Below are 12,506 nucleotides of genomic sequence, written 5' to 3'. Positions count from 1 at the left end.
CCCCCAGCCCCCCCGCCCAAAGATTCCCATTTCTCTAATGTTATCATTCATCAAAATGGCGTCGGTTTTCAGCATCTACCAGTCTTTTTATTTAATATCCACGCTGGGGCTGCACAGCCGTGACCCTACGGAGGCGAGGAGGGAGCACACGGGGCTCCCGCAGCCCAGCTATCTCCCTCGCCCGTTTAAGGATGGGCGAAAATAAATGGCAGCTGGAAGAGACGGCAAACGCTCTTCCCTCCTTCCACATCCTCGGGGTCGCAAGTTGAATTTCAGCCTTGCCGTGCGTTTTCCTCCTCCTTGGCCTCACTTCCATTGTCAGCGCGTACACGGCGTGTGTTTGCCGTGCCGAGCCGGGGGCGAGGGCTGGCTGGTGGCGGGGGGAGTCGCCCCTCGGCTGCGGGGACTCGCTAGTTAACATCCTGCTGTTCCTGGAGGAGATGAGTTATAACGGGACCAGCATCTCCTTTATCCGTTTGCACTGGAGTCGTCATAACAATGCACCGAGGCAGAGGTGAATTTATTTGCCCAATGTTGAGAGCATGGTTCCCCAGCTATGGTAATAGGGGTGGGCACCACTGTCACACACAGGCACTTACTGAGAAGCTTTGTAGTCTCAGGGAAGGGAAGTAAGGTGAACTCAGGTAATTTCTTGTGCTTAGGGGTAAAAAAAACCCCAACAACCAACTTTATGAAACAGGTTTCATGATATTTTGATATCTGTGCCAATGGGACGTTGCCATAATTACTGGGGGAGCACAAGTCTGGGGAACCAGCGTACCCCCATTGCTTTGCACTTCTTCAGAGACAGTTATGGAGAGGTCCTCAGACTTCAGTGTAGCTGGATTTAGCAGGGGCATGAGGGCACTAAAATTTTTGCAGTTTCCAAATCAGACTGGAATCCTGTTTTCTTTCTCCCTTCCATTCATTCTATGTATTTTTTCCTGTTTCCATGGTATGCTGTAGTGCTAGTGATGGGTAGAGAACTGGCATTGTCTATCTTGTCACCTTTTAAGTGTATTTAAAATAAGTGACTTAGCCTTTTGATCAATTGGGAAAAATTCTTCTTAGTGTCCTTTAATTAATGAGCTTAAAAGAGATCATTGTCGCTTAAGAAGTGCTAAAGGAATACATCAGGATTACTTAGGCAAGTGATTCCATCTGCACCATGTTGAGTTGTTTTCTTGGCAGTGGCTGAAATGCTTGGAATAAAACCCCACATTTTGGGTGGGTTATTTGGTAGCAGAGTAGTCGTTTTGCTCACTTAAGAAGAATGCAAGCAATAGCTAATTGCTGTTCTCATGTGTTTGCTAATGACAAACAAATAGCCCATTAGAATTTACAATTCGTTCTTTCTTGGTTTTGTCATTTCTTTTGCAGTATTTCCAAGCCAGGTTGTAGTTGTCACTAACCACGTTTTCATGCAGGGCTTTAGTTTTTTTTTAAGGGGTCTGATCATTTCTGCATGCTGTGGTTACTATTACAAAAAGAAAATCTACCTTTGAAATATAATTTTGGTATTATTCTCATTCTTTTACTGAAATAAGGAACCTATGTAGGTTCTTTGCTTAGAATAAATGCAGATATTTTAAACTGTCAAAGGCATAGTCTAAACATGTCTTGTATAATGACGCAACTGGTTAGATGTAAATGCATGAATTAGTGGAGGAGTTTAAAGATGTAACCTTTTGTTTATTTGTGGGTCTGGGGAGGAAAAATGACAACTTATAAGCCATATTAACCATGCATGTCTCAATTTTTCAGAGGATGGCCAGTATTTTCTAAAGGTCCTCATACCTAGTTATGCTGCTGGATCTATAATTGGGAAGGGAGGACAGACAATTGTTCAGTTGCAGAAAGAGACTGGGGCCACCATCAAGCTGTCTAAATCCAAAGATTTTTACCCAGGTAGGTGCAAAAATTAGGCAATTCTTTATTTTTAAATTCCCAGGCATGTATGCAGAAGTCAGTGTGTTTCATATATTGATGATTAAGCTTCCAGTGCAGCAGGAAGCATTATGTCTCAGAAAAGTATGTTACAAAGTGCAATAGTGAATATAAAGATTCTGTCTATTTTGGTGTATGGAATGGACTGAACTGGACACTAACTGCTTGAAATAAGTTTAAAGACATTTACAATATTTCTACAAAAGATTATTTTCATTAACATTGATTGCTTTATTTTTTATTTAAAAAATATTTAGCTTTAAGGAACCAATGTGACAGGTGGCGTAAAGATAATTGTTCGTTTGAAGTTTCCAGACATTGTAATGACAATTAAGCTAGAATGAGTAACAATGAGAGACTGCTTCTTAAAGAACGGGCCATTTACTTTAAATCCATTATGTACCTTCTTTCTGCTTCACTGCTTTGTTCATTGGCTCTGGAGTGAAGTAAAGACGACAAGTGCTGCTCTTAAGATATTCTTTATATTATGTTTATCATGATGGTGGAAGAAAACTATTATAAAACTGAAATGCTTTGGATGAATAAAAGAATTAGCATTTTATATTAGCTGTATTAATGCACAGGAAAAGTTTTTTAGTATTTGAGTGTAACAATAATAAATACATGAATTAGCATTCCTCCTTTATAAGATTTCTGAAGAGAGAGTCTTATATAATGGTAGACAAGATTTTAGCTTCTGCAGTTGAATAATTGGGTTTTTTTACCTAAAGATGAACAAATTAGCATTCTGTAATTGAACTTTGCTCCAGAGGACTTTTAAAAAACTGATACAAAATAACATAGTTGACACTTTTGTGTTTTGATTTTGTTATTTTGAAGAGTAACTGGTGATTTAGAATTGAGTTGACTAGCTGCTCCTGACTTTTTTTTTTTTTTTGGAAAAATAAGAGCTGCTTTGTATTTGATCTATTTTAACAAGATGACTGAATTCTACAAAATAGCAAAGGCAGTTGGTATGGATGTAAACAGACCACTAACACTGGAGCATTTAGTTTTCCTGTCCTCTAACTTTACTGTCAGACAGAAGCGGATAACTTTTTATTAACAGAAATATTGTGGTCTATTTACAAATATGATTGTTGATGTGGAAATTCTAATGCACCTGTTGTATGTTTCCTTAATGAATGTAGTTTATAATACTTAAATGTCAGAGATTGAAGTGATGCATGTAGATCTTTTTCTTCCTGTTGAATGTTACAGCTTATGAAGTGGTGCTTGTTGCTTTTGGGCTTTTTCTTTTTTACTTTTTTTTACAAAGCTAGGAAAAACATGATCCTTTATTTTGAAAGGTATGATAGGGTGAAAAAAAAATCAGTGTGGAATTGTGACAACTCTTGGAAGAAATAAAAGCATTCTAAAGAGCCTGATTGCAGAATTAATAACATAATCTGGGTAAAGAGCTGCAATAGTAAATTAAATTCACTGTCAATAGATGAAAATGAAATAGATTTTCTGCATTATACATGAGGGGTTATCAGATATGCAAGGATGTTACAGAAAATTGGTGTTTATGAAGAATATTCCAAATACCAAATTACGAGCCTTTTCATTTTACTACAGTTTATTTACACTCACTTGGAAAGGACGCTCCAAAGATTAGGTCTTTTGTTCAGTGCTCTACTATAGTTCCTCTGTTTTCTGATTAAATCAGAATTACTTTTTTTTTGTATAGGAAATTGTAAAGATGCAGCAGTAGTAGCAGAAGAACCTTTGAAAAATAAAAAATCACAAGCTAGAATGACATGAGAAAAACATTTGCAACATAAACATATTCTCCCTTAAAATCAGCAGCAATAATATAAATAACTAGGGCAGGGACGCTCAAGCATTTTCACAGTAACAGGTGCAAATGAAGTTCCAGTTCGACTTTATACAGTCTGCCTTGAATTTGCAGCCATGCTGTGTCATATGGAAAGCGAGCATTTTAAGGAAGTTGGTGGCTGATACCTGCTAAAGCATGGAACAGGGATGGGAAATGGATTCCAGCGTGGCCAGCTCTTGTTAGTATTTCTGTTTGCGTCTGACTACCAGCCCATGGAATTTTCAGAGGTCCTGTCATTCCTTGAGCTGATGGCTTTTGGGTTTCTTCCAGACTCTCTTGCTCATATAACATTAGGGAATACAAACCTTGTGAAAGAGCTAAGATAAAGTTATGGTTTATTTTTCTTACGAAGTTTTTTAAACAACTGCTGTTCTCCTAATAGATATTACTTAGTCCTTACCTCTGATGCTTGTGACTACAAATTTGTTTAATGTATGTTTCGCTGTGGAATGTTCTGTCATCGAAGCTTCTATGAAAATTTTCTGTATTTCCAAAAAGTTTTAGAAAAGTAAACTCCTGTTTGCAAAGGAGGAAGGTGCTTGTAATACAGAAGTTACGAGTAGTTCCTGTGATCTAATAGTGTTTTTTTCTTTTCCCTGTGATATAGGACTTCAGTATGCAGACTGATTTCTGTTGGAATTATTTTTGTGCATCAAAAGGTGACATAATTACTGAAGAATTATATGGCAGCTCTAATTACAAGAATTTGAAGGAAAAAACAGCTTTGCATTGAACATTTTAGTTTACAAGATAGGAAGCAGTATATAAATACATTACTGTCCACTACAGTTTTATTTTTGAGTACACAATTTATTGTTCTCTTTTCAGGTTACCCGCTGACTTTTTCTTGTTGTCTGGACTCCTGCAATTTGACTTTGGATATTGTGCATAGATTATCCCTGATTCTTTTCTGTTCAGGCTTGTCCCCTAAGATTAGCAGAAATAAAATTAAAATGGCAAAATATGCCCTACTTTTAAACTAAATGGTGCTGATCTTTCTGCATAGAAAGTACAGTGTGTATTGACTACTAGGTTTTGGTTCAAAAGTTAATTACAGATTCAGCCAACTTGATAAAGTGGCTATTCTGTGAAGCTATTATACCGTATGGTTTTTTGAATAACACAAGACATTATTTCTGTTGTATGAAGCTGTCATTGCTTATGTGTTTCTCATTCTGCATTATAGTGAGCACCGGACTCAAAGCTACTCAGGCCGTGTATATTTTTCCCTTGCGAGCGCTGCCGTACGCTCTCTCTCTCTTTCTCTCTCATGCATGCACTCACTCTCTCCCTCTCCCTCCCTCTCTCTGCGTTCCCACCCCAGTCTCTCACATATGCACACACATGCACAAAATTATGTTACATCACACCATGTTGTTTATCTTGCAACAGGCTCTTGCCTGGTCTGAACTTGGTGCTTGAGTGAATTTGAGCTTGGTTGGTGTTTTTCAATTTATTGGAATATGATGTCATAGGTGTACTTAAATTAGATTATATCAAGAGCAGAGATTAATAAAAGCACAGTTAAATGGGGATAAGGTTTTACTGGTTTTAGCAATATATTAGATGTGTTGTTCTTATAGTAGATTTCTAATCATCAGTGATCTCAATGTTTGGAGAATATAAAAGGCAGGAGTTTTCTCTCCCATCTTGTGTAGAGAGTGTATGAAGTATTGTATGGCTATTTTGTGCTTTTACCAAGGGACTTGTATTTTTAGATGTTTTCTGTTTAAATATCAGATTTTTTTTTTAAACTATTTGTGTGTTATGGGAGATAGTCTAGCTGCCCATTGTGTCAGTGCCCTTCTGAAAAGTTTCTTATTCTGACTCTTAAAAACCTTTCAAAAACATTGAATGTGTAAATAACACATTAGGTTACAGGAATTTATAATTAATAATCTTATAGCATCATTACTCCTATAAACTGCTGGGAAGGAGAAAGATATAACAAACTTGGCCCTCCATTGTTATTTCCTTTATAGAAATAGAGTTTGCAATGTTAATTTATAAGTCTTAAAAGTGATGAAATCTAGTAAGGAAAGGAATGTTTTAAAAATTAACACTTGAAATTTTGTTGAAGTGAGATACAGCTCTTCCAGGTATGGAAAAGGGTAATAGAGTTAGAAGTGAGAATGGCTTTATTTTTTAGCTGTCTGTTGTCTTGCTTCCTTGAAGGGGTTCGTCATACATCAATAAATGCGTCTAATTTTTTTTTTCTTGATGATCCTACTTTTTTTCCTGAAGTGTTGACATTAGCTAATTAGAGACTACATAAGTATATATCTAAGATTTTCAGATTCTATTGTAAACATTTACTTATGAGTAACTTCAGGGGTAATGGGACTGAGGAAATTACTAAATAGTGAGTAGAGATTTCAGAGGTGGAATCTAGAGCTGTATAGATTTTTTGAAGCAATCACTGATCTTTGTACTAGTTAAAAAAAAAAAAAGAGACCAACCACCAAAAACTCCCAAGTGTTGATTGCCAGCTGTTCAGAGAGATAATTCTCAGTTGGACAGTTGTCTGTTGCCTGGTTACTGAAACAGAATAAAAAAAGTTAGCTTGTTAGCCAGCAGATCTGTAGTATTTTGCATTTAAAAGGAAGCTGAAACTGAATATGTAACTTAGTAGGATCTTGAGATTGTTACATATCTAACTTGTCTTGTATACTATCACTTAGCAGCGTCTCATTTGGTAGGCTTAGAAAAATTTTGAGAAGTTAAAGTAGAAATTTGGCACTGATTTTTTTGCTACCTGTAGGGACTTATGTTAATGAGTGAATCAACTTCGACATAATAAATGGCTTTGGTTTGCAAGAAAGTGCTGTGTCTTTGTCTCGTATAGAAAGGTTTATAACACCTTCTGACAGATTTGGAATGGTTAGTCTAACTTTAATAAATGACATAGGCTAACAACTAACTTTGTTGTCAAAATAAAAGAACAGAGTGAGGACAGCTGTTATGACAGGGAAATGCTGTATTTTAACTTTTCAACATTTTCATTGTGATTGCTTTTACCTAGGTTTCAATATAATGGAAAACCAAAGTATTTCCAGTAGTTAGAAAGCTTATGCAGATGAAGGTGCTTCTAGTAATAGCATTGTTTTTTGATAAAGCTGGGATTTCTGTAAAGCAGTTATTAATTTAAAAAAATTAAATAAGACTTAAGTTTTCCCTTTTCATGAAGTTCAACATTTCAATACAATAATTCAATAGTTTTTTGTAGATAGATCCAAGTTTTAATGGATTCTTGATAGAGAATATGTGTTGGAGCTAATAATTTAAAAAATATAAGCAGGGAATGACTGAATCTCTTGTGTTCCTCTTCTCCCTTGTGCAGTAAACAAAACATGTGCTTGCTTTTCTTAACTGGTGCAACCTGTAACAAGCAATATCTTTTTCAAATACTCTTTGATCTTGTTTGTTCTTAATTAATTTCATTAGCTTAGATATTGTCCTTAGTAGTTGACCAGAGAATTTATTTTGTCAGGGTTCAGTAGCTTTTTGGCCAGGGAAGAAAACCTTGGATTTAGTGAATTTGTCAGACTGGCCTCTAGAAATGGAGCATGGGGTGGTTAGGGAAGAGGCTTGCACCTTATTGCTATCACATTTCTGTCTTTGGACACAGTGCTCACATAAAGTTAAGCAACAACTATTAAGATTTGGCTGGCAAACATCTTGGAGACTCATTGTTGGGTCTTGAAGCAGTGCAATGAGCTTTCCAGTCCATCTCAGAGTTTAGTTTGTTTCTTAACATTGGTCAGTAGGCCAGTGGGAGTTAATGGCTTGGTGAGGAGTATCATAGTTGTCAGTTGTCCAGTGTCGGAATGCTGCAGGTAATTGAGCTGGACTGGTGAGAGCTGTGGCCGTGTGCTTCTCACGTTGCACTGCAGCTGCTGTTGATCTTAATTAATCTGAGCCTCAGAGGCTGCAGTGTCATGGTATAAAACGCAATACATAGTAGAAATTGGAAGGCTGCTTTTCTGACTCTTATTGATGGCCATGTTTCTAGGTAGGCCTTTTGGTTTTTCTGATTGAAGTACATTAAGAATTTTATGCTAGTGTCAAACAAATCCAATCTAAAACTGTAATATGTTTTTCCTGTTTATCAAATCTATCTGTTGAGTAATGAAGCTGGTGCACGTGTTTTTGAAATGTCATGGTTATAATGGATTTAGCAAAAATATTTGTGCTTATTCTAACAACAACTATTGTCTGTAAATGAAAAGAATTATACTATATCTGGTATGAATTTCTGATGTAGTGTAGTATGTTTTGTAGTGGGAATGCTTGGTGCTTGTTTTATTTAGCCCAGTCTTGTGGTCTTTTTAAGGATTTCTAGTAGCATGGAAACATGGAGAATTGGAATTTGGTATTTGGCAAGTGGAATCAATTATTGTGCTGTGCATGTGCAAGGTTATTAATTTACTGTAGATATATGACTGTCTTTATTCTGAGTGCATGACATAGCTTTAGGAAAATATCAGGTTCCTTACATTCACCCTGGTATTCAGGGCCATTTTCCTTCCCCCCAGAGGAAATATCAAACTATACTTTAACCTAGAGATCTTTTAAGAGTTACAGTACAGATTTGTGTAGCTCTATTCCATCCTATTTTTGTTTTGATTTCAGGAGTTTCTCCATCCCAACCTGTGATTGTTCACAGCATTATAAAGATCAACTAAATTGCTTGTATTTTGATTAAAAATAGAGAAAGGATTGTCAGAATACTCTGCTTTAAATTTTCCCTCTATTTCATAGACACATTAAATATTTTAATACATAAAAATCACAAGTATCTAAATTCCTATCCACCCATATAAACTTGTGTTCATTTTAACATATTGATCATTAATTATGGTTGAATCTTACTGGGGTTTACTTAATATTAGATATGCTGTTCTTGATAATAGCCAAGCATTGCAATTCCTTTGCAAGAACTTAACTGATCTTATTGAAATGTCAGTTTAAGACAGTCTTTGGAGACACATCTATGAAAGGCAGCTCCCAACTGTACAATGCTAGCATGCTTTTGTAGCCTTTGAGTATGAATTTATCACTCTTTGCTTGAGCTAGTTATTGTTCTTGACTTCTGAATTGCAGTAAATTTTGTGTAAGGTTTAAGTGTTCTGCATAACTGATGGACAAAATCAAGTCTCCTTTGTGTTGGAAAGGTTGGAGAACATATGTTGATGTAGGTGATGTAAATAACTAGCTATGTGACCAGATAGCACTAGAAAGAACGGTATATTAGGGACCAGGTTTAAAGTTAAACATTGGTGGTATGATTGACCTGGGGTCAGATGCCTTGTGAGTGAGAGATGCTCTTGCCAACTTATGTATATGAAAGTGGTTATGTAACATTAGCATTTTTTGGATATAAAGAAGCATGAATCTTGGACAAAATTTCGTATTTACCTGGTCTTGTAGGTTTTGATTTTGAAAAGACTAAACATCTGTTTTTCATCGTTGATCTCTCACTGCATCCTGCAGGGCCTGTCATCTCAGCATTGACAGGATCAGATGAAAAATACAATCGATGTGTTGACATTTTTTTGAGAATCACTCAGGTAAGATTACTTGTTATACAGAACTACAGTGAAATTCATGGCTGCTGCTAATGTTTCACCAGTTGGAGCCTTTGCATTCTCAATCATTAATTAAATTAGATACTGAGGTTCTCTGCATGTTCCCTTGTTTCTATTTTAAAAGCACTTTTTGTGCCTTGCTCAGTGCCATTTAACTCTCTTGTAATTTCCCACATAAAGAGCTTCACACATTTGTACTATTTTCCCCCACTTGATAGAGTGGCACCTGTTTGCTTGAGTCAAGAACCATAGTGCACACCTCCAAAGCTCTTGGAAGATTTGTATGTATTTTTTTATTCTCAAGTAGTGACTTTAATCCTATTTAGATTCTTCATGCGCAATATGGGGAAGAAAATTCTCTGTAGAGAACCAGATAATCAGGCGCAGCAGCAATTAATCATCTTCCTAGTGTTCTAAATTCTGGCTTTGAAATAGTACATGAAAAATTACAAATATTTAACTGAATATACAATGTGGAGTTTTTATAACATGAGTTATTGAAAATATTTATATTAGGTCATGCACTGGAAAAGTAGGAAATGACATGTGTCCATTCAGTTGGCTTTGTTGAGCATCCAGTGTACTTATGAAATTAAAACTATGATAAGAGTGTATTCCAAAAGAGTTGGGCTGTGAAATGTCATGGCTGTAAGGGAAGGGGGAGGAAAGACCAGTTGGGCCATATGCCAGTGTTGGAGCTTGATCTAACAGTGGTTTACATTTTGTCCCCATCTATAATCTGGTATTAGGAAATGCCAGAGTGCAGGTAGGGTAGTGTATAGTACAAGTAGTAGCAGCAGCAATTCAGGTGCTGCCGCAGATACTGTTTTGGCAGCAGTATTGAGCTGGGGTTATAGAATATTTGTTTTACTGTAATCTGGCAGTCTACCAGCAATTTTCCTGAGGAACACCAGAAAAAAAAAAAAAAAGGGGAATAGGTGGTTTTTTAGTGGAGTTTTGACCTGGATTTGAAGAAAACTTCTGTGGAACAAGAGAGGGTCTTCCGGCATTCTGTCTGTGCTGATTTTTCAAAGGTCTGCAATGAAACGCTGCTACTGGATGCCTTAAAGCTTTATAAAATGATTTGTTGCAAGTGTTAGATGTAGAACATGTATGGGGTTTGTTTTCTGCCTTGCATGTGTGTGCACACTTCATTCTTTGTATGTCTTCTACTTACGTTATTAGGTGAACACTTGGCGACTCTGTCATCTAAAGTAAAATTTGTATTTCCCAGGAATTCCTTGTAACTGTATAATTTCCTAACTTCCGATTCTTTTACTGTGCACTGCAGTACAACAAAGTCTGCCAGTTTTTTGTTGAGATTAGTCTTCATCAAACAGCATATAATTTCCAGCATAGCAAAATGCTCAAAAAAAAAAAAAACCCCACAAAGAAAAACGAAGTTGTAACTTTACAAAGATTCTTTTTTAGGGATATATGATTTTGTAGGTTTGTTTTATGTTGGTGATGCCAAGTGCTCATCTAGTATTTGCACTACCTTTAACAATAATAAAATATGTAATTTATAATTTTATAAGATTTGTAAATTCTGTATGGATCTACATCTATGACTAGCTGTTCTAGTAAGTGCCAACATGATATATTATGAATGAATTATTAATGAATAAATTTTTTTTATTTTTTTATTTTTTGATTTATTGGTTCATAGCTAGCAAGATGGTTCTTTCCCTGAATAGCTAGGATTTAGAAAGAAAAAATGGTTCCTCTGATTTTAAATCAGAGTGTTAAAAAATATTTGAGTGTACATAGAAATATGTGTAACTGCTAGTCTCAGAACTTTAGTCTTGCATGCTCTTGATGGTAGAAAGTCAATTAAATGGGCAGCTGTATTTGTCCCATTAGGTTTCCTGTACCTTTGGAAAACAAACCCCCCTCAGTTTATGCAAATGTTTTATACCCTCTAGTTTAGGAGACATAGAATGGATAGTGGTAGCGAGGTCAGTGTTTGAATTAAGGAAGATATTTGTAACTAGTTTATCTTTATTTCGGTTTTTTTAATGGTACTTTTTTGATTAGTAACAACAAGATTCTATTGTTTCTATATTGTCTTTTCTAATGGCTCTTTTGTTTGATAGTAATTACTAGTTGAAGTTGTGATGTTCAGAAGTAGTTCAGCTCTGTCCTTCACACTTTATTAGCTTTGCACTTTCTGATTTCATTGGTGCAGACATAAGGACACAAAATTTAGTCATCCATAATTGTGAAATAAATACCTTGATATTTCCCTTTTCCAACACACATGAATATGCTCAGAATGAGGAAAAAGAAGCTTCTCTTTATTAACTCACTTTGTCTTTTTTACAATGAAATCATATGTTGTGTAAAGGACTACAATGTGTTATGTTGACTGGTCCAGGAACTTGTGAAGTTTCATCTCGTGCAAAATTCTTTGTGAGTGTTTTCTTTTGTAAAGAAGTCTCTGCCTGTAAATTTTGACAGCATTGTATTGGTTGCCTGAAGATTTTTGTTGTTTACTGTTAAGAATTTTGCTTTTTACTAGGTTGGCTAGTTCTTATTTGGGTGCCATGTTTCTCCCAGTACAAAATTTCAGAAGTGATTACAACAATTTGCTAAGGGTTGCAGTATTTCACCTGCGTGTAAGACTTGATGAACTTCTCCTTAAAAATATGAGTGTAGTTAGATGGGCTCCTAAGATAATGCAAGGATTTTTTTTTTTTTTTTTCTGTGAAATATTAGTGCATAGGAGTTCAGAATGGGTGATCTTAATGCCCTTGGTACTTATAAGCATGGAAGGGTCTTATTTTGGATGGATTTTCCCTGTTAAGGATTCTAAGAAAGCATACAGGAGTTTTGGTGTAAATTAATGTAGATTTGTAGGACTGGTTTTGTGTTACAAGGTTTTCATATTTCAAGGTATGCTTACTTGGGAGGCGCAGATAAGCTGATGACGGCCATCTGATATTCAAGTCAAGTGTGCTTAAAACTACAAGTATTTCAGGAACTAATATAAGTTTCATATTTTTAGGATGACCTACTTCAGTAGGTCTAGAAAGAGGTGTGATGTTGCAATGCTGATTTAGAGGAAACAGTGCTATTAGTGATTATCTGCTGAATTATGATGCAGTTTATTGGCAAACCAAGGGAGA

At 35.9% G+C, this 12,506-nt stretch overlaps 1 protein-coding gene across 4 annotated transcripts in view; it reads left to right on the top strand.

Moving 5' to 3' along the window:
• The window catches only part of NOVA1 (NOVA alternative splicing regulator 1), a 144,028-nt gene that overhangs the window by 712 nt on the left and 130,810 nt on the right, over nucleotides 1-12,506 (top strand). For 2 of the 4 annotated variants that reach the window (XM_042047542.1, XM_042047540.1), the window contains exon 2: nucleotides 1,765-1,908. The exons of 1 other annotated variant lie outside the window; for it this stretch is intronic. In XM_042047542.1, the coding sequence (XP_041903476.1) occupies nucleotides 1,765-1,908 (144 nt within the window). Of the gene's footprint in view, nucleotides 1-412; nucleotides 515-1,764; nucleotides 1,909-12,506 lie in introns of those variants that run through there. One more of the 4 variants, XM_042047543.1, reaches the window with a different exon arrangement.

Source organism: Corvus kubaryi, unplaced genomic scaffold (genome assembly GCF_017639235.1).
Source record: "Corvus kubaryi isolate FWS band 111438036 unplaced genomic scaffold, C.kubaryi_AGA036_p1.0 66, whole genome shotgun sequence".
NCBI classification, from domain to species: domain Eukaryota; kingdom Metazoa; phylum Chordata; class Aves; order Passeriformes; family Corvidae; genus Corvus; species Corvus kubaryi.
The sequence above is the reverse complement of the archived record's forward strand: the minus strand, read 5'-3'. Positions and strand labels throughout refer to the sequence as shown.